Genomic DNA, 22,741 nt, shown 5'->3' on the forward strand with positions numbered 1-22,741 from the left:
TTTTCACTTTTTCATTGTTACGAATCAATTTGTGAAGCACCTGGGGGTTCCAAGTGCTCACTATGCATCTAGATAGGTGCCTTGGGGGGTCTAGTTTCCAAAATGGGGTCACTTGTGGGGGAGCTCCAATGTTTGGGCACACAGCAGCTCTCCAAACGCAACATGGTGTCGCTAACAATTTGAGCCAATTTTGCGTTAAATTTGTTAGCGGACACCATGTTGCATTTAGAGAGCCGCTGTGTGCCCAAATATTGGAGCTCCCCCACAAGTGACCCCATTTTGGAAACTAGACCACCCAAGGCACCTATCTAGATGCATAGTGAGCACTTGGAACCCTCAGGTGCTTCACAAATTGATTCATACAAATGAAAAAGTGTTTTTTTTTTCACTTTTTCATTGTTACGAATCAATTTGTGAAGCACCTGGGGGTTCCAAGTGCTCACTATGCATCTAGATAGGTGCCTTGGGGGGTCTAGTTTCCAAAATGGGGTCACTTGTGGGGGAGCTCCAATGTTTGGGCACACAGGGACTCTCTAAATGCAACATGGTGTCCTCTAACAAATTTAACGGAAAATCGGCTCAAATTGTTAGCGACACCATGTTGCGTTTGGAGAGCCGCTGTGTGCCCAAACATTGGAGCTCCCCCACAAGTGACCCCATTTTGGAAACTAGACCCCCCAAGGCACCTATCTAGATGCATTGTGAGCACTTGGAACACTCAGGTGCTTCACAAATTGATTCATAAAAATGAAAAAGTGTTTTTTTTTTTCACTTTTTCATTGTTACGAATCAATTTGTGAAGCACCTGGGGGTTCCAAGTGCTCACTATGCATCTAGAAAGGTGCCTTGGGGGGTCTATTTTCGAAAATGGGGTCACTTGTGGGGGAGCTCCAAAGTTTGGGCACACATGGGCTCTCCAAACACAACATGGCGTCCGCTAATTATTCAAGCAAATTTTACAATCAAAAAGTCAAATAGCGCTCCTTCCCTTCCGAGCCCTGCCGTGCGCCCAAACAGTATTTTTTCCCCAAATATTGGGTATCTGCGTGCCCAGGGGAAATTGCACAACAAATTTTGGGGTCCATTTTTTCTTGTTACCCCTGTGAAAATAAAAAAAATTGGGTCTAAATTAACATTTTTGTGAAAAAAGTTAAATGTTCATTTTTTTCTTCCACATTCAAAAAATTCCTGTGAAGCACCTGAAGGGTTAATAAAGTTCTTGAATGTGGTTTTGAGCACCTTGAGGGGTGCAGTTTTTAGAATGGTGTCACTTTTGGGTATTTTCTGTCATAAAGACCTCTCAAAGTGACTTCAAATGTGATGTGGTCCCTAAAAAAATGGTTTTGTAAATTTTGTTGGAAAAATGAGAAATCGCTGGTCAACTTTTAACCCTTATAGCTCCCTAACAAAAAAAAATTTTGGTTCCAAAATTGTGCTGATGTAAAGTAGACATGTGGGAAATGTTATTTATTAACTCTTTTGTGTGACATATCGCTCTGATTTCAGGGCTTAAAAATTCAAATTTTGAAAATTGCAAAATTTTCAAAATTTTCGCCAAATTTCCGTTTTTTTCACAAATAAACGCAAGTGATATCGAAGAAATTTTTCCACAATCATGAAGTACAATATGTCACGAAAAAACAATCTCAGAATCAGGGGGATCCGTTGAAGCGTTCGAGAGTAATTACCTCATAAAGTGACAGTGGTCAGAATTGTAAAAATTGGCCCGGTCATTAACGTGCAAACCACCCGCGGGGCTTAAGGGGTTAAAGTTGGATTTGGATACAAAAAGTTTTCCCAAGTTTTAAACATCTCAAGGAGCACTGTGCAAGCGATCATATAGAAATGGAAGGAGTATCAGCCCACTGCAAATCTACCAAGACTCGGCCGTCCCTCTAAATTTTCATCTCGAACAAGGAGAAGACTGATCAGAGATGCAGCCAAAAGGCCCATGATCACTCTAGATCAGGGGTCCTCAAACTTTTTAAACAGGGGGCCAGTTCACTGTCCCTCAGACCATTGGAGGGCCGGAATATAATAAAAAAAAAAAAAAACTATGAACAAATTCCTATGCACACTGCACATATCTTATTTTGAAGTAAAAAAACAATACAGGAACAAATACAATATTTAAAATGAAGAACAAGTAAAGTTAAATCAACCAGTATTTCAATAGGCAGCATAGGTCCCCAATAGGCAGGCTGTTTCCCCCTTATAATGCCCTATGCAGGATGTCACCCCCCATATAATTCCCCATGCAGGATGTCCCTTTCTCCCACCATATAATGCCCCATGCAGGATGTCACTCCCCCATATAATGCCCCATGCAGGATGTCACCCCTAATATTATGCCCCACGCCTCCATACATTAAAAAAAAAAAAAAAAAATACTCACCTCACTTCTCACCTGCTGCCGCTGCTCGGGTCCAGACTCCAGCGTCGCCGGCGTCTTCCCGCTCTGCGCAGCCTGTGACGGCTCAGGGGAGGACGCGGTGGAAAGACATCACCGCACCCTCTGACCTGAGACGTCACAGGGAGCGCACAGCAGGAAGACAGCGGATCTGCAGAGGCACGGGGAGAGGTAAGTATCCGGCTGCTGGGGCCCTGAGCAAGCAGGAGGGAGCGGGTGCTGACACCGCTCTCCTCCGCCCACAGCCCAGCGGGCCGGATAAAAATCCGCGGGCCGTAGTTTGAGGACTCCTGCTCTAGATGAACTGCAGAGATCTACAGCTGAGGTGGGAGAGTCTGTCCATAGGACAACAATCAGTCGTACACTGCACAAATCTGGCCTTTATGGAAGAGTGGCAAGAAGAAAGTCATTTCTCAAAGATATCCATAAAAAGTCTCGTTTGAAGTTTGCCACAAGCCATCTGGGAGACACACCAAACATGTGGAATAAGGTGCTCTGGTCAGATGAAACAAAAATCGAACTTTTTGGCCACAATGAAAAACGATATGTTTGGCGTAAAAGCAACAGCTCATCACCCTCAAAACACCATCCCCACTGTCAAACATGGTGGTGGCAGCATCATTGTTTGGGCCTGCTTTTCTTCAGCAGGGACAGGGAAGATGGCTAAAATTGATGGGAAGATAGACAGGAGCCAAATACAGGACCATTCTGGAAGAAAACCTGTTGGAGTCTGCAAAAGACCTGAGACTGGGACGGAGATTTATCTTCCAACAAGACAATGATCCCAAACATAAAGCAAAATCTACAATGGAATGGTTCAAAAATAAACGTATCCAGGTGTTAGAATGGCCAAGTCAAAGTCCAGACCTGAATCCAATCAAGAATCTGTGGAAAGAGCTGAAAACTGCTGCTCACAAACGTTCTCCATCCAACCTCAATGAGCTCGAGCTGTTTTACAAGGAAAAATGGCAAGAATTTCAGCCTCTCGATGTGTAAAACTGATAGAGACATACCCCAAGCGACTTGCAGCTGTAATCGCAGCAAAAGTTGGTGCTACAAAGTATTACCTCAAAGGGGCCGAATAATATTGCACACCCCACTTTTCAGTTTTTAATTTGTTAAAAAAGTTTAAAATATCCAATTTCGTTCCACTTCACGATTGTGTCCCACTTGTTGTTGATTCTTCCTAAAAAAAATTAGAATTTTATATCTATGTTTGAAGCCAGAAATGTGGCAAAAGGTAGAAAAGTTCGAGGGGGCCAAATACTTTCACAATGCACTGTACCTTGAGGGTTACTTCTGTCAGGGTTGAATATAACTTGAGGGTTACTTCTGTCAGGGTTGAATATAACTTGAGGGTTGTAAGTGTCGGATATAATATTTCAATCTTGTTCAGACAGGTATATAACAAGATTTCAAATTTGGCAACATTCTTATTTTGCTTTTAGAAAAGAAGAATTTTTAAGGTTTGCTGCATATTCAGCTGATAAACTTGCATGCTGGGCATGCATCCTGACACAGCCATATACATGCATGCTAGGCACGGCAGGGCATGCATGTGTTCTGTATATGGAGAGGGAAGTAAGCCACTTCATCTCGGATAGGAGACTATCTTCAGAAATAACAGAAGTATCAGGTGCTTTATACAAAATATTTAATCCTTCTCACCTCACCCCGACATCATTTGTCAGAAGAGTGGAGAAGCCGCAGACATATAACAGTCATCTGGTCCTGCCAAAAACATATGTATGGAGGTCTTTAGAAAGTTAAATTGAGTCAGCAAATCATAATCAGTATCATTATTTAAATTGAATACTTAAAAAAGCATCAAAAACCCATCGTGCAGGCAGTATTTTAATAAGCCCATTGCAACCTATAATTTTCCAAAAAATTATGCAGCAAATACAAAGGAAAAAATGCCCACAGAACATTTACTGGGCCAGTGACCCAACTACAGCAAAGATATGAGAGATAAAATACTGAGAATGAGAAATATACAGTATTTTTTTTAATTTTTGGATGTGCTTCCATATGTCATGCATAGGCTCACCAATTAAAAAAAGAAAGAAAAGCAAATCCAACAAATCAAGACTTTTACACAGTTGGTGGATAACAAAACGCCATAGAAAGTGGGGTGGCTAATATTCAGCTTCCAATGTCATTATGCCATTGTAGTAGATAATATAGGAAGGGAATCTTTATACATCTATTAGGAAATTGCATGTACAGTAATATACATATAGGGGGAACAGCCAAACTCTTCTACAAAGGTGAGATTGCGGAAGACAGTTTCATGGCACAGGTCAAACACCAGGGCACGACTGAGCGCAGCAACAAGACAACAGTTAGGGTATGTGCCCATGATGCAGATTTGAAGCAGAAATTTCCTTAGCCTTTTTCCCACTCTCTGGCAGAACAAACGCTTGCTGATTTTACATGCGTTTTTTTCAAGTGATTTTGAGCATCACTCAAATGCATTTGGAAAAGGGCTTGACAATATAAGTTGGTCACACAATATAAATCCGTGCAACTGGCATGGATTTATATTTTGTGACCAACTTATGAGAGTTCTGCTTTCAAATGGTGCATCTATACTAAAAAAAAATAATTAAAAAGTAAAAAAAAAAAACAAAAAAACACCTTATACTCACCTCTCCGGCGGCCCCCGGTGATCCTCTCTCCTCGGCGGCCCGCGGTGTACTGTCAGGACCTGCGGTGACGTCATTTAGTCAGCTGATGGTCACGCGACCGCTGACGTCAGCGGTCAGGTGATGGTTGAATGACCATCAGATGATTAAATGATGTCACCACAGGTCCTGCCAGTACAACGCGGGCCGCCGAGAAGAGAGGATTCCGCCGGGAGGAGACCGGTGAGTATGAATACTTTTTTTTATTTTTTACTTTATAATTCTTTTTTAACTTGCGGGTAAGATGGTATCCGGGTCGGATGAGAGTCTCGTCTTCTCCAGACCCGGGTACCATCCACGCATTCAACTGCATAAAATAAGCATGTATAAATCTATACATGCGGATTTTATGCCGTTCAATGCAAGTCAATGGGCGCGATTTCGCCACAAAATAGCACCCAAATTGGTAGTGCTGCAGATTTTTCCGCAATGGTAATCCGCAGCGGAAATTTCCGCAACATGTGCACAGCACATGCGGATTATCATTGGGAAGCATGGCAGACATCTTAACAAGCGATTTTAATTCGTTTCCGCGGCGGAAATGCATTAAATCCGATCGTGGCACACAGCCTTATACTACAGCCACATGATCGATCCCAGGCAAAGATTTCAGAGCAGACTGGATTTTTAAGACATGCTGTTTAAGCTCTTTTGAAGAAGCACAAAGAAATTAGTAACCTTGAAGAGCGTAGACGCCGAGGTAGGCCAAGAAAAATTAGTGCAGAAGACGAAAGACACATAATGCTTGCTTCCCTTAGAAAGATCTGAAGATATCCAGCAGTGACAACTGGCAGCAGCCAGTGGGACAAGCTACACCCATCAACTGTTCAGAGAAGTGTGGCTAGAAGTGGTCTTCATGAAAGAACCGAGTGCAAAAAAGCCATATCCATACCTTTTACATAGAAATAAGGCCAAGTGATTGAACTATGCATGAAAACATAGGAACTGGCTTTCTCTTCCCTTATTAACCTGATCTCATTTCGTTTTATTTGTTACTTTCCCTTTATACCTTTACCCTCCCTTTTCCCTTAACTGATTTCTCTTATCCCTTCCTTTCTTACCCTCCCTCCATTACCCTTGATTTTCCACGTTACAATCTTCACTCCCCCTTTATATTCAGATTTGGAAATATATGTACATTTTTTTTAATATTATTATTCCCCCCTTCCTTATATTGTAAAAAATCCCTCAATGAGAATAAAAAAAAACATAGAAAAATGACAGTAAGCTGTGGACTGATTAATCAAAATGTGAAATGTCTGGCTGTAATAGAAGGCAGCTTGTGCACCGAAAAGGCTGGAAAGTGAAACAATCACTGTTTACAGCAGAGGTCCCAAACACACGGCCCCCGGGCCGCGCCCCTTGAGGCTGCTTTAAGCGGCCCGCAGGCACAGACCCCTTGACAATCCAGACCTGGACCAGGAGGAGCCGCCGACAGCAGAGCTGCATTGCCGCAGAGACCGGCTCTCTGCACAGCATTTCCAATGCCAGCCGCCGGCCAGGTCAGGATCGTCAAGGGGTCAGTGTCTGCGGGCCACATGTACACAAAGGACGCCGAGGGAACGGAGGACAGGTGAGAACAATCTTTTTTTTTTTTTCTCTTTCATGTGTGTGTGAAGAACAGCGCAGGGGACATATCTACAATAGGGGGACCTGGATGGGGCATTACTACAGGATGGGGCACATTACTACAAGATGGGGACCACCAGGATGGGGCACATTACTACAAGATGGGGACCACCAGGATGGGGCACATTACTACAAGATGGGGACCACCAGGATGGGGCACATTACTACAAGATGGGGACCACCAGGATGGGGCACATTACTACAAGATGGGGACCACCAGGATGGGGCACATTACTACAAGATGAGCACCACCAGGATGGGGCACATTACTACAAGATGGGGACCACCAGGATGGGACACATTACTCCAAGATGAAGACCAGGATGGGGGCACATTACTACAAGACGGGGACCACCAGGATGGGGCACATTACTACAAGATGAGCACCACCAGGATGGGGCACATTACTACAAGATGGGGACCACCAGGATGGGGCATATTACTACAAGATGGGGACCACCAGGATGGGGCACATTACTACAAGATGGGGACCACCAGGATGGGGCACATTACTACAAGATGGGGACCACCAGGATGGGGCACATTACTACAAGATGGGGACCACCAGGATGGGGCACATTACTACAAGATGAGCACCACCAGGATGGGGCACATTACTACAAGATGGGGACCACCAGGATGGGGCACATTACTACAAGATGGGGACCACCAGGATGGGGCACATTACTACAAGATGGGGACCACCAGGATGGGGCACATTACTACAAGATGGGGACCACCAGGATGGGGCACATTACTGCAAGATGGGGACCACCAGGATGGGGCACATTACTACAAGATGAGCACCACCAGGATGGGGCACATTACTACAAGATGGGGACCACCAGGATGGGGCACATTACTGCAAGATGGGGACCACCAGGATGGGGCACATTACTGCAAGATGGGGACCACCAGGATGGGGCACATTACTACAAGATGAGCACCAGCAGGATGGGGCACATTACTACAAGATGAGCACCACCAGGATGGGGCACATTACTACAAGATGGGGACCACCAGGATGGGGCACATTACTACAAGATGGGGACCACCAGGATGGGGCACATTACTGCAAGATGGGGACCACCAGGATGGGGCACATTACTACAAGATGAGCACCACCAGGATGGGGCACATTACTACAAGATGAGCACCACCAGGATGGGGCACATTACTACAAGATGGGGACCACCAGGATGGGGCACATTACTGCAAGATGGGGACCACCAGGATGGGGCACATTACTGCAAGATGGGGACCACCAGGATGGGGCACATTACTACAAGATGAGCACAACCAGGATGGGGCACATTACTACAAGATGAGCACCACCAGGATGGGGCACATTACTACAAGATGGGGACCACCAGGATGGGGCACATTACTCCAAGATGAAGACCAGGATGGGGGCACATTACTACAAGACGGGGACCACTAGGATGGGGAACATTACTGCAAGATGGGAACCACCAGAATGGGGCACATTACTACAAGATGGGGACCACCAGGATGGGGCACATTACTGCAAGATGGGGACCACCAGGATGGGGCACATTACTGCAAGATGGGGACCACCAGGATGGGGCACATTACTGCAAGATGGGGACCACCAGGATGGGGCACATTACTGCAAGATGGGGACCACCAGGAAGGGGCACATTACTGCAAGATAGGGACCAGGATGGGGGCACATTACTACAAGCCGGGGACCACCAGGATGGGGCACATTACTACAAGATTGGGACCACCTGGATGGGGCACATTAGGGACCACCAGGATGGGGCACATTACTGCAAGATGGGGACCACCAGGATGGGGCAAATTATTACAAGATTGGGACCACCAGGATGGGGCACATTACTGCAAGATGGGGACCACCAGGATGGGGCACATTACTACAAGATGAGCACCACCAGGATGGGGCACATTACTACAAGATGAGCACCACCAGGATGGGGCACATTACTACAAGATGGGGACCACCAGGATGGGGCACATTACTACAAGATGGGGACCACCAGGATGGGGCACATTACTACAAGATGGGAACCACCAGGATGGGGCACATTACTACAAGATGGGGACCACCAGGATGGGGACCACCAGGATGGGGCACATTACTACAAGATGGGAACCACCAGGATGGGGCACATTACTACAAGATGGGGACCACCAGGATGGGGCACATTACTGCAAGATGGGGACCACCAGGATGGGGCACATTACTACAAGATGAGCACCACCAGGATGGGGCACATTACTACAAGATGGGGACCACCAGGATGGGGCACATTACTGCAAGATGGGGACCACCAGGATGGGGCACATTACTGCAAGATGGGGACCACCAGGATGGGGCACATTACTACAAGATGAGCACCACCAGGATGGGGCACATTACTACAAGATGAGCACCACCAGGATGGGGCACATTACTACAAGATGGGGACCACCAGGATGGGGCACATTACTCCAAGATGAAGACCAGGATGGGGGCACATTACTACAAGACGGGGACCACTAGGATGGGGAACATTACTGCAAGATGGGAACCACCAGAATGGGGCACATTACTGCAAGATGGGGACCACCAGGATGGGGCACATTACTGCAAGATGGGGACCACCAGGATGGGGCACATTACTGCAAGATGGGGACCACCAGGATGGGGCACATTACTGCAAGATGGGGACCACCAGGATGGGGCACATTACTGCAAGATGGGGACCACCAGGAAGGGGCACATTACTGCAAGATAGGGACCAGGATGGGGGCACATTACTACAAGCCGGGGACCACCAGGATGGGGCACATTACTACAAGATTGGGACCACCTGGATGGGGCACATTAGGGACCACCAGGATGGGGCACATTACTGCAAGATGGGGACCACCAGGATGGGGCAAATTATTACAAGATTGGGACCACCAGGATGGGGCACATTACTGCAAGATGGGGACCACCAGGATGGGGCACATTACTACAAGATGAGCACCACCAGGATGGGGCACATTACTACAAGATGAGCACCACCAGGATGGGGCACATTACTACAAGATGGGGACCACCAGGATGGGGCACATTACTACAAGATGGGGACCACCAGGATGGGGCACATTACTCCAAGATGAAGACCAGGATGGGGGCACATTACTACAAGATGGGGACCACTAGGATGGGGAACATTACTGCAAGATGGGAACCACCAGGATGGGGCACATTACTACAAGATGGGGACCACCAGGATGGGGCACATTAGTACAAGATAGGGACCAGGATGGGGGCACATTACTACAAGCCGGGGACCACCAGGATGGGGCACATTACTACAAGATTGGGACCACCTGGATGGGGCACATTAGGGACCACCAGGATGGGGCACATTACTGCAAGATGGGAACCACCAGGATGGGGCAAATTATTACAAGATTGGGACCACCAGGATGGGGCACATTACTAAAAGATTGGGACCACCAGGATGGGGCACATTACTAAAAGATTGGGACCACCAGGATGGGGCACATTACTAAAAGATTGGGACCACCAGGATGGGGCACATTACTAGATGTTTGCCAGAATTACTATATGGTGCTAATTGTAAAACAATATTACTGTATGTGGCCAATTGGAGGAAACAAAATTGTAAAAATAAAAAAATAAAATAAAATAAAGCATGAAAAAATATTTTTCCACAAAAAATGCTGTTTTATATATAAACTAAAGTAAACACAAAAAAGTGCACGTATATTATGGCCACATCCGTAACGACTCAAGCTATAAATAAAATAAACACAGCAAAAATGTTCAGACGGTGTATACATAAAAAATGGTATCACTAAAAATGTCACTTTGACCTGCAAAGAATGCGGCCCCCAAATTCAAATTTTTTCTATGTGCGGCCCATATACCCAACCGAGTTTGAGACCCCTGGTTTACAGGGTCCTTGAAAGTCTGGGGCTGAATTTCAGCAAAAGGAGTTGGGGATTTGGTCAAGATTAATGGTGTCCTCATTGCTGACAAATACAGGCAGATACTTATCCATCATGTAATATCATCAGGGAAGCGTCTGATTGGCTCCAAATTTATTCTGCATCAGAACAACCATCCCAAATATACAGCCAATGTTATCAAGAACTATCTTCAGGCTGAGTTCACACGATGCGTTTTTCGTGCGTTTCCGCGGCGTTTTTGCAGTTGCGTAAACGCCGCGGAAAAGCATGAAAAACGCATGGTAGAAGGGAAGCAATGTTCCCCAATTCAAATCCGCATGTACTGTGCCCATGATGCGGATTTTTCGCAGCATGTCAATTAATTTTGCGGAAACGCTGCTCTTTTGCCGCCATTGACTTGCATTAGACCGCATGGAATCCGCATCACTGTATATGTTGATGCGCTTTTCATGCGGTCTAATGTGCGGATGGTACCCGGGTGTGGATGAGAGGACTCTCATCCAGACCCAGGTACCATTAAAAAAAAAAAAGAATAAAATAAAAAATACATATTCTCACCTTCTGACGGCCCGCGCTGCGTCCTGCCGGCTTCCCGGGCACTTCGCGGTTGAATGAAGGACCTTCGCTGACGTCAGAGTCATGTGACGGGTCACGTGACGCTGACGTCGGAAGGTCCTACAGTCTTCACTGCCGGCAGCCGGGACCGATGAAGCAGGACACCGGGGGCCATCAGAGGGTAAAGTATAGATTTATTTTTTATTTTTTGACATCACACACTATATAAATCCATGCCGGTTGCATGGATTTATATAGTGTGAAGTTGACAAGCACTTTCCAAGTGATGCTAAAATCGCTTGGGAAGCGCTTGTCAACCCGCATGCGGAAATGAAAGTGAAGACCGCTTCATTTCCGCATGTCCCTGGCAGGAAACCGCATGTACAATCCGCATGCGTTTTTTCCTGCCAGAGAGATGCAGAAACGCTCAGGAAAAAATCCTGAGCATTTCTGCATAGTGTGCACATACCCTCAAGGTAAAGAAAAACAAGGTGCCCAGGAAATGATGATATAAGGCCCTGATCTCAACATCATGAAGTCTGTCTGGTATTACATGAAGGATTTGTACAAGCCTACATACACAGAAGATCTGTAGTTAGTTCTCCAAGATGTGTGGAACAACCTCCCAGCGGAGTTCATCAAAAATTGATGCTGTTTTAGGTAAAGGGTGGTCACACTAAATATTTATTTAATTTAGATTTCTCTATTGTTCATTCACTTTGCATTTCGTTAATAAAAGCATTCTTACTTTGTAGCACTTTTTCCACACCCACCTGCTGAAAACAATAAGGCTGTGTGCCCACTATGCGCTTTTCAAGCGTTTTTGATGCGGATTTTCCGCAGCGTAAATGCTTGCAAAACGCTTGGCAATCCGTGCCCCATGAGGACCACTGAAAATCTGCATGTTATGTGCCCATGCATCGAAAACGCATCGTGGGCACGCAGCCAAAGAGACAAAAGGACAGTGAAAAAAAAAACGCATCAACAAACAAGCAAAAAAGCAATAAAAATCCTGAACTAACCTTCTGCCAAGAGATCAGGTTTTGCTGCAGAAAAAAAAAAAACGCAATGTGTGAACATAGCCTTAAACAGGAGATTTACAGTGAAGGAAAACAGTCCACCTCTCTGACGAGTGTCTGCGAGGCTGTGGTTGGTGCTGCCCAAAAAAGTTGATCGTGAAGAGATTCAGAAACTGGCAGACTCCATGGATGGACGGCTTATGTCTGCTATTGAAAAGAAGGGCGGCTATATTGGTCACTGATATTTTTTTAAATGTCAGTAATGTATTTTGTACATTTTGAGTTCTTTGGTTACTATTCTCACTTTAACTGATGAAAATACACAACTAAGATGGGAAAATTTACGTTATTCATTTAGTTGCATAATAACTCTGCACACTAATAACTGCCCAATAATTCTGCACACAGATTCTCCTAAAAAAGACAAAACCTCACATTTATTTTGTTAAATATTCAGTGTTATTTCCTTTTGGACTGACTGACAGCACTGTGGTTGTTCAAAAATAAAATGAATCATCAAAAAAATACAAATTGGCTAATAATTCTGCACAGTGTATAACGCCGGCATCTCTGCCTCCTGCCTCCCTCCCCTGGCAGAGACGCCGACCCCCCTCACCATCGCAACCCCCGGCCGGAGTGTCCCGCTCCATTGTCCTCCTTCCACGCTGATGCTGCCCGCGCACACTCCCCAACAAAACCTTTCTGATGCTTCAATGTCGCCATCTTATATCACACTATGTAAGTACATTTCACACTCGGCTATTGAAAAATGAAAGCTGTGCTGTGATCAGTTCCTTGGGAAAATGAGCCAGTTTTGCATTGCTTTTCAGTCACTGGCCATTTACCACTGACTACAGGCCTTTACTTTGAGCCCTCCTTTCTGAATCCCCTTGTACTGTAATGAATTGAGAGTGGAACGCTGAAGCCACATTGGAATAACCCAGCCTAAATCTGCAAAATGCCTTTCAATTAAATAAAGAAGCCCTCGGTCAGCATTTGTATAATGCAAGACTTGGCAGGGCTGCCGCTGTTAGGGAAAATATATGCCAGATTCTGTCAGTATCTTATCTGCAAGAAAGAAGAAAATGTTTAGACTGTCAATATTAATTGCACAAGAGTTACACCCAAAAAGAAATGGAATGTGGATTAACTCTTTCCTTTCCTAGTTATGGCCGAATCCAAAGGTTTCATACAACTTTGATTTCATGTGTATGAACTCCCTTACAGGTAGAAGGATGGATGGGAAGAGGGTTATTCACAAATCTGCATAGAAGAGGGGAGAAAGTGTGTAGAGTCTCATGGAGGGCAGAATAAACAGGGTAAAAGGTAAAAAAGGAAAATAGTGCAATTCTGGAGCTGTGCTGTTACATGAAAACAAGTGCAGACAGTAGCACCATGGATAGACACAGACCTCACATCCAGCATCTATTACAGGGAGGGACACTCCCACATGAAAAAGATCTAAAACTTGGAATAGGCTGCAAACTTCATATCAGAGGGTCTGAAAATTAATGAAGGAATGAATAGCACAGACTGAAATCTCGTGCAATTTTAGTAACTAAAGGTAAACACTGACATGTAAAAATTATTTTTTTCAGGTCAAAAGTGTCAATAGCATTTTTAGATAAATGTCATAGAACAGCAACAAACTAGTCACTCAAATGACTCTTTGTTTGATAGATATTGCATAGTTGCCAATATTATATTAAACAGGTTTCCAGCTACTATCTGCCCGATCTGACACAAACAGTCTGCAGAAGTTATGGCTGTGTATCAGTAAATTAGCTACTGGACCCCGGCTGCCAGTGTCCATCATTGCTTCCAGCCTTCTACAAGGAACAATGATTGTGTTTCCAGACTCCCACTTATTAAATCACGGCACTTATTTAGCTAGTTGGCCAATACAGCATGTGTCATGCATTCAACTATGGAGCAAGTTTTATGAAAATGTATCCTAAAGCTCAGGCGGACTATAAAGTGCAAAGATTATTACATATTTCCTCTACATAGTGGAGTGGCAGCAGGAGGTAATTAGACTAGGTGCACACAAATCTTATAACTTTTGACCAATTTGAATCGTGAAATGAATTCATTTGAAGAAACCCCATTCACTAACAATAAATAACCTGTCACATGCCAAATCTGCTGCGGATTTATTCTGCAGAATTCACCCAGTGCAATGCAATAAGTTATGTCTGAGGTAAAACTAATAAATATGTTCCAATGTACAATATCTTACGTAGGGGCAGCACGGTGGCTCAGTAGTTAACACTGTGGCTTTGCAGTGCTGGGGTCCTGGGTTCACATCCCACCAAGGAAATATCTGCAAGGAGTTTGTATGTTCTCCCCGTGTTTGTGTGGGTTTCCTCCGGGTTCTCCAGTTTCCTCCCACACTCAAGAGATATTGGGAAATTAGAGTGGGGCTAATGTATGTAAAGTGCTGTCAAATTAATGGCAAATTAAGAAATGCTCTTATAAATTTGAAGGTGTGTGGAAGATGGTTGGAGGTGATGGACACTGATGCATTATTTGAACATAATGTGACAAGCCGTTTGGTACTCTCTATATTTAGGCCACGTGGACACATTGAATATTTGCTCTTACAAAGTTTGGCCTATGCTTAAACTATTTTTTGATGATAGCTACTGTTTTATGATTTCTTATTGTTAAGCTGTTGATGAATGTAAAAAGTTTAATTAGTTGTTGCCTTATTGTGATGCAGAAATACCAAAAGAAAACCTTAAAAAAATGACAGCAAAACTAACACCAATGTGGATATAATGGTGGCTTTTAGGGTTAATACCGTCACATATTTCAGATGCGACGTGCGAAATGATCTTTAATATTCCCCACAAATGATCGGTTGGATATAGCCGAGTACAGCAATCTGCTATCTCTAGCAGTCCCATAAAGAATGAATGGAGAAGATGTGTGGATGCTCGACCTCAGCTCTATTCAGTTGTGCCTCGTCATCGTCCCATCCAGGGGATCATTGGGGGTCCCAGTAGTCGGACACCCAGAAATCAATAAATTATCTCCTATTCTATCAGTAGAGGTTCATTTAGTAACTTGGTACAACCCCTTTAATCCATGCATCATACACATTTTCGACAAACATGACTAAATATGGCTTTCTACAGATGCAAGCTGAAAGAACTCATTCTTGGAAAATATGAGGACAAATAGGGAAAATAAGCAGAGATCAAGGCAACACACAGACCGTCTCGAAGAGTTTGTATCTCATGCTTTGGCAATCCTGCTTTTCACTGTACACCCATGAACTTTCACTGTGCAATGAGGTGTCTACATACTGGAACTAGACAAGGTTAGCAAGGCCTCCAGACTCCAAACCTTGGATTCTTTCTGCCATATAGTAATGAAAGGGAAAAAAAGCAATCTTATATATATACATGTATATAAACACAAGGCTACATAAAGGGCAGAGTAATAAAAGGAACAGCCACTTTACACCAACAAGCTTTTATTATAAGAAAGTTCAAAAATAATGGCATGGAAGCCAAAGTGGCCAAAAAGTGGACCTTCAACGTACTTGATCCTTCACAATAGAAATCCGCCACAAGATCAAAGGAATACAGCAAATTATGACAGTGTGGCTGACAAAAAATGACCATGGCTAAGTATTAGGCCTTGTAATTATGACATGTTGTATCCACACCATCTTCTCACTAGGGTGAAATATCCATTTCTCTGTTCCAACTTATTAATAGTCTATACTGGGTTTTTTTAAGGATGGCAATAAATCTTCTCGTGTTCTCAAAGAAATGTAAACCCGCCTTTACACATGTCATCACTGTGGTTTCACACCCATCTCCTCTAAGGTAAAAGGGATAGTTATGAGCACCACATTCCACTCCTCTACAAAGCTATGGGAGACAATGGAGCTTAAAGGGGTTGTCCAGATTAATGATACTGATCACCATAACTCAGGAAGTATCATCTATATCTGTTCGGCGACAGTCCGACATCCTGCACTTCTGCCGATCTTCTATTTCCAGCTCAGGTAACCCTCTAAAATTAAGCACCTTGGAAAATTGTGAATCCAAAAGCTTTCATCTACAAGAAAGGTGTGACAGCATTTGTCATATCACTGTGACCATTTAGCACTGCTCACATTACTTTGTATGGTAGATGTCACAATTGAAAGGCCAATTTCACTGCATTTTATTTTTATTTTATTATTATGCACTGCTTACCGTATATAGCACCATCATATTCCACAGCGATTTACAGTCATCATCATCGTTGTCCCCAATGAGGCTTAAAACCTACATTCCCTATCAGTATGTCTTTGGAATGTGGGAAGAAACCGGAGAACCCGGAGGAAACCCACGCAAACACGGGGAGAACATACAAACTCCTTGCAGATGTTGTCCTTGGTGGGATTTGAACCCAGGACCCCAGCGCTGCAAAGCTACAGTGCTAACCACTGAGCCACCTTAATGCAATAAGTGGCGTTAATCAACTGAATTCATTTACTAGCTTGTTTTTATTGGCAGGATGGGTACAGAATAATTGTTCGTAAGATACTTCTGACCCATAAAGTATCAATTTGTCAGCAGTACATCTCCCATTTACATAGAGCAATGTGCGGCCAATAATAATGATTCTTATACGGCATAAATGATCCAATGACCTGAAGAACTAGCATTTGGTTGACTGTCGGGTGACGACTGACATGATAATTGAGACTGAGCGCTCATTCGTTAATTCGCTCCTGGAGATTGACAGTTCGGATCATTGGCATGTTCGCACCACTGGAACAATCTAAGCACTCTCCCATGCTGCTAGCAGAGCCAGCTTTGCCTCTTCAGTATGGAGTACAGAAGCTGGCCAGATCCAGGCATTCGGCCAGCTTCAAAACAGCGCTTGCAGGCCCTGAGACTGTGGGGTCAGTAACTTAGGCAATGAGCAGTACAGAATAGAGTTAAAAAACCCTCTATTCTTGAGAACGGCAGGATTATTAATAAGAGGTTAACTGCAACGTTGCTTGTTTTTCCAAACACTACAATTTTACCCATTAATGAAGAGGAGACAAATCGATCAGTGCCATTAAATTAACAGAAGGCAAAGCACCACCGGATCTTCATATTACTGATCTATTGGGGAATCTGTGTCCTATCAGAAGACAGAAACCTTAGTGTTTGTGGCAAGATAAAACGTGATCACATGAATATTTTTTTTCATTAAATGTGTGTATATACGTATAGTGTTTACTGTATTAATAGAAATTGCCTTGAGGAATGGGCAAAAATCCCAGTGGAAAGCTCAGAGACTTATACAAAGCGACATGCAGCTGTAATTCCCGCGAAAGGAGGCTCTATAAAGTACTGACTTTAGGGGGGTAATTAGTTATGCACACTGAAGTTTTCAGTTATTTTGTCCTATTTGTTGTTTGCTTCGCAATAAAAATAAAACCAAATGTTCACAGTTGTAGGCATGTTCTTTACATGAACTGATGCAAACCCTCAAAAAAAACCTGTGAAATTCCAGGTTTGAGGGACCACTGGGAGCCCCATCAATCCTGAGAACGGTATTCTCAAGAGTCCCATCTGACTGAAGCAAAGGTTGTGCATGTGCACCTCTTCTCCATGCATTGTCTATGGGACTGCTAAAGAAGGCGAGTACAGGGTTCAGCAGGATGAAAGTTATCCCCTAGCCTATAGATAGCCAGTAAATTATTAATATGGTGCAAACCCTGTAAGGAAGTCTTTAATAGAAAGATCTCACAATTTGCTAAGTGGCTGATCATTTATCCAGCAGCATTAACAATCAATGGATCACCCTTGCAATGCGCAGAATAAAGGCATCTTTGTAGCAGCAAGCAACCACGATGATGGCCGATCATTGGGAGAGGACATAATCAGATTGGTGGGGACCTGCCTCTCAGCATCCTGACACGTCAGCTGTTGAAGGGGTCACGGCACTACAGCAAACACTGCGCTCCCTCCATTGTTTACCAGGCACCGCTCTGTAGTCCTTCATTGTGCCTGTGACTGGTTTTACTACTCAAGCTTCATTTTCAAACACGTGTTCTATTTGTGCTTAACACTGAAAATACATTTAACTGTTATAGTCTATGGGCAGATTCACTTATTCGGATTGTCCTGCCAAAATGTAAAAAAAAGATCAAAATAACCCGAATGGGTCCATAAAAACCCCAGACAGAATAGATGCCATTGCTGTGTCACCCAAGTGCGGCCTTTTTTGCTGTTGGCAGGTGGACAGTGCCTGGAGGTTTTTGTGGTTTTTTTTTCATATGAGAAAAACAGACCTTTTTCATCAGTGTGTTGGATCAGATTTGCAACTATTTTTACTCCATGTGTCTGTTTTTACTTAAAGTGTAACCATCATTTTAATTTGTATTTCATAAATCAATAGTACGCATGAAAATAAGTAACTTTGTAATTTATCTTATTAGAGAATTCTGTTTCTTTCTCCGCCAAGACTCATCATTCATTCTCAAAATTCTCAATTCACAGGAAAAATGTTTAATAAGTGAAGACAGATTTTTACCTTACTGAGATAGGAGATGGCAGTTAGTACTGATGAGATTCTATGGAGAGGGGAGGGGGAAGAGCTAGAGGCAGAGCTCCTCCCTCCTATCTACATAGAATCTTATCAGTACTAACTGCCATCTCCTATCTCCGTAAAGGAAAAATCTGTCTTCACTTATTACACATAAAGAATTTTGAGAAGGAATGATCAGTCCTGCGGAGAAACAGATTTCTCTGATAAGATATATTACGACGCTGCTTATTTTCATGAGTACTATTGATTTACAAAATAAAAATTAAAACAACGGTTACACTTAATTAAAGAAAGGCATATGAACCAGAAGTGGTTGAAAATCTGACCCAAAACGCAGATGAAAAAGGTCTATTTTACTCATATGAAAAAAAGACGTGTGAATGTGGCCATAGCACTGTTTCCCATAAAAACAATAGAAGTGTTGATCCTGTATTTATAATTTTCTCTTAGTATTTAAACTTGTTTGTGGTTGAAAACACATCAATAACTACATAAAAAAGCTCTGTGTGAATCTGCACTAATCCCAAGTGTGCAGCTATTTATCTTCCCTTGATGCTGTAACTGGGCTACATTGCTAATGCCTGCCTGTACACTATCCAGTATGTGCTCAATGCTCGGCCTCAGATGCCATGGATTCCATCTGAGGGCAACGGGTTCCTCTACCATGTTCCCTGCGTGCAGCAAAGAGATGGCCGCATGTGCTTTCATTCTCCATTATAGACCTTGATTTTGGGACCACTGATCTAATGAACCCACACAAGAAAAAAAAAAGAAGACAGGACTTGGTCATTAAAGGCTTCATGAAGTCAACCCCTGCCCCATACCCTATAGGCACATATGGACATCATAGACTGGGGGGCTCTGTCCAGGACTCTTTACTATGAGCTAGGAGAGACAGCTGCTTTATTGCCCTTGTATTACATAGACGGTAATTCATCAGAATGGTCATGATATACTATATCCTACAGCAGCCTGATTGGCCGCAGCAGCTTCCCCGGATCTCTCATTTAAAGGGGTTGCCAAGTGAGGATAATTAATCACCTCTCCAAAGGATAGGAAATAATTTTTGGATCAGTAGAACAGGGCAGTTTTATCTCCAATATCCCCATATAGAGTGGAGCGGCAGTGCGTCGCCTCATTCATTCTCTATGGGCTAAGTGGAAAAAGTCAACAGCCTAATAGGGAATGAATGGAGTGGCGATCGGAAATCTGCATTAAATGGGGATAAAAGTGCCCCCTTCTGTCAATCACTGCAGTCCCAGTGGTCAGACCCCACCAATCAGCAGCTATCGCCTTTCCTGTGGATAAGTGATAACCTATCGTCACTGGACCACCCCTTTTAGTGCTGTGCCCTCTTCCCTGCAGTAGCTCTCTGTGCGGCTGTGTCTGCTATAACCACTCAGCACCAATACTAAATCTAGCTGAGCTGAGGCTAATAACAATTTTACTGATATTTCGGATCCTAGGGGAAGGTGCCTATATTAGGCTGAATGTTATATTCCTGAGAACCAAAATGTCATGGCATACCTAGCCTAATAAAGCCTCATCATAGAGCCCAGCACCGGTTTAGCCTGCACTGCAGTGCTTTTCACACAGTGATTAAAAGATTGAAAATCATTAACATGATAACTAACCAGCAGGAAGGATGCCAAAAAGACAGAAATTGCATCCAACGTTGGGCTGGCTGGCTCATTCCTGATGGCGGATTCAGTTTTGGGTCTCTAGACCAGGGGCGGACATACCATTGGTGACACCTCTGCAGCTGCACAGGGGCCCAAGTAGTAAGGGGGCCCCACATCAAGCCCCAAAGCAGGTGGCATTGTGTATTCTAATGGGCTATTGGACTGGAAAGGGCCCATATACTGTTCCTGCACAGGGGCCCTCTTCTGCCTATGTCCGCCCTGCCCCAGACTGTCAGACGTAACTCACTATGCATGCTGGCTCCATATTACATGTGCACATGAACTGAACACTGCATGAATCTGCAATACAGTGCCCATAGTGTACTGATGTTAAATGGCGGCACACAGATGTTTCTTCTCACAGATTTATATACAATCTAGTTTTAGCATAACTTAAAGGGGTTGTCCGGTGAAAGCAAATTATCACCTATCCATTTTATAGGTGATAACAAGTGCCCAGTCAATGCTAAAATTTCCCCGTTCTGCCGATCAGTGCCCGTCCCGGAGCTCGGATCCCCCCCGATAGTACGTTGTCACCTATCTGGTGGAAAGGTGATAACCCCTGTAACTCAGTCCTCCCAGGCATGCAGGTTGTCTCTAGAATTGTAGAGTTGCATCTCCTCACGTGGACTTGTAGGAATAACACAGCGAGAGGTGGAGAGATACACTTCCAAGTGACATAGTAATAGTATGGATTATAGGAACAGCACAGGTCAGCCGCGCTCATCTGCAGGGCTCTGCCTGCACATGGTACTACAGTTGACAACCAGGATACCGGCTTCCAGGACACAACCACAACTTCCTACTTCATAATAACAGACAGAATAAGTCACGTTGTCCATTGTACCACAACTGGCAGACATGCCACGCACGGTGCCCTGTGTATACCAACAATGAATCTAGAATCCCAGCACACGGCAAACTTTAACAGGTCCTGTCACTTCTTCTGACAGGTCTGCTTTTTATTACCCCCAACAACTCGGGAGCAGCATTTCATAACCGTTATTCCTCCTAGAAATAAATGAATAAACTGACAACTGGGTGGTACCACTTGGGGGTGTGTCCTTGACATTAACCAATCTGTGCTGACAGTCAGATTATGTAGGAACACACCCATTTGACAAGGGAAATGACAACACCCATCTGTCAATTCACGTCTGAGTTTCTAGGAGAAACACCAGGGGAACCGTACACCGTGGTGTTCAAGGAACAGACGCTGTGGGAGTATTTCACGCTCATACAAGCATATACTATACAGACATGATTGCGGAGCAGACACCCCCCTTAGAGATATTTGGGGTGGTCATCCAATGTTTTATAAAAATTCCTCCACAGGTTTGACTTAGTGTTTTAAGTCTGCCAACCTGTACGGTATTAATCTGCCTTTGGCTTCTCACCTGACTGGGGTCAGCAGCCTTGAAGACATGGCAGGCCATCTCAGACTCTGGGTTGTCAGGCTGAGTCTTAATCAGGTAGGCAAAGTATGAGGGGTCCTGGCTATTGTGGATGAAGCGGGCAATGTGATGTGCCTTGTGCTCAAAGATGAAGACCGCTGTGTTGCCACTGGCTCCATTCAAAGAGGGCACACAACGAAGGTGCGGGGCAACCACCAGGAGCTGGACCTCTCGACAAGGTGCCACACAGCCAGGGGGGTCTTGCCTTTCTGCCCGCCTGCGGATCTCTGCCACCAGCCATGGCAGCATTGGTAAAGTTGTCCTTCGGTCTAGGGAAGACCACCCAACATACCACAGGCGGAAGCTCTTCTCCCCCTTGGCAGTCCAGTCTGGGAGAGCTTGATCCTCCAACAGAGGGTGACATTGATCTGCAGAACTTCTCCTCTCCATGCTCCTCCAGCAGACAGTGTGCGCTAAGTGTTCTGGTGTGGTCCTGCAGACAGTGTGGGCACACTATGGAGAGGAGAGAAGCTGCTCCATAGACAAGGCACGGTCCTAGAATAAGGTAGAAGTGAGGAGAAGGCGGCGGACTGATCACTGGCACATGGCAGCAGGCTCCTCTACAGACAATCGTGCCTTCAGGACCTGCGCCCACAGCCTCCTCCCCTGCCTCCCTCCCTCGCGTCATGACAGATCCTGCAGAGCAGCTTCTCCCTCCTCCTCCATGCTTCCCCTGCAGCCCGCCCACTGCCTGGACCGGCTCACCAATGGTCTGCAGCGCGCTGAGAATGACAGGAGGCTGCGCCAGTCCCAGGAACTGCTTACAGGGATCCCAAGAATCAGTCCCGCGCCGAGGGGAAAC

At 44.6% G+C, this 22,741-nt stretch overlaps 2 protein-coding genes across 4 annotated transcripts in view; one reads left to right on the forward strand and one right to left on the reverse strand.

Moving 5' to 3' along the window:
- TBC1D4 (TBC1 domain family member 4) overlaps positions 1-22,582 on the reverse strand; it is a 163,434-nt gene extending 140,852 nt beyond the window's left edge. For 2 of the 3 annotated variants that reach the window (XM_073663975.1, XM_073663973.1), the window contains exon 1: positions 21,883-22,459. In XM_073663975.1, coding sequence (XP_073520076.1) covers positions 21,883-22,329 — 447 coding nt within the window. In that variant the 5' untranslated portion in view covers positions 22,330-22,459. Of the gene's footprint in view, positions 1-21,882 lie in introns of all 3 variants that reach the window. The other variant, XM_073663974.1, reaches the window with a different exon arrangement.
- Positions 12,857-22,741, forward strand: part of LOC141204936 (protein kinase C delta type-like) — a 31,376-nt gene continuing 21,491 nt past the window's right edge. The window contains exon 1 of the mRNA XM_073663979.1: positions 12,857-12,992. Within this exon, the coding sequence (XP_073520080.1) occupies positions 12,960-12,992 (33 nt within the window). The 5' untranslated portion in view covers positions 12,857-12,959. The remainder of the gene's footprint in view (positions 12,993-22,741) is intronic.

Source organism: Phyllobates terribilis, unplaced genomic scaffold (assembly GCF_046119375.1).
Source record: "Phyllobates terribilis strain yellow unplaced genomic scaffold, ASM4611937v1 Scaffold_2__4_contigs__length_985480577, whole genome shotgun sequence".
In the NCBI taxonomy this organism is placed as follows: Eukaryota; Metazoa; Chordata; class Amphibia; order Anura; family Dendrobatidae; genus Phyllobates; species Phyllobates terribilis.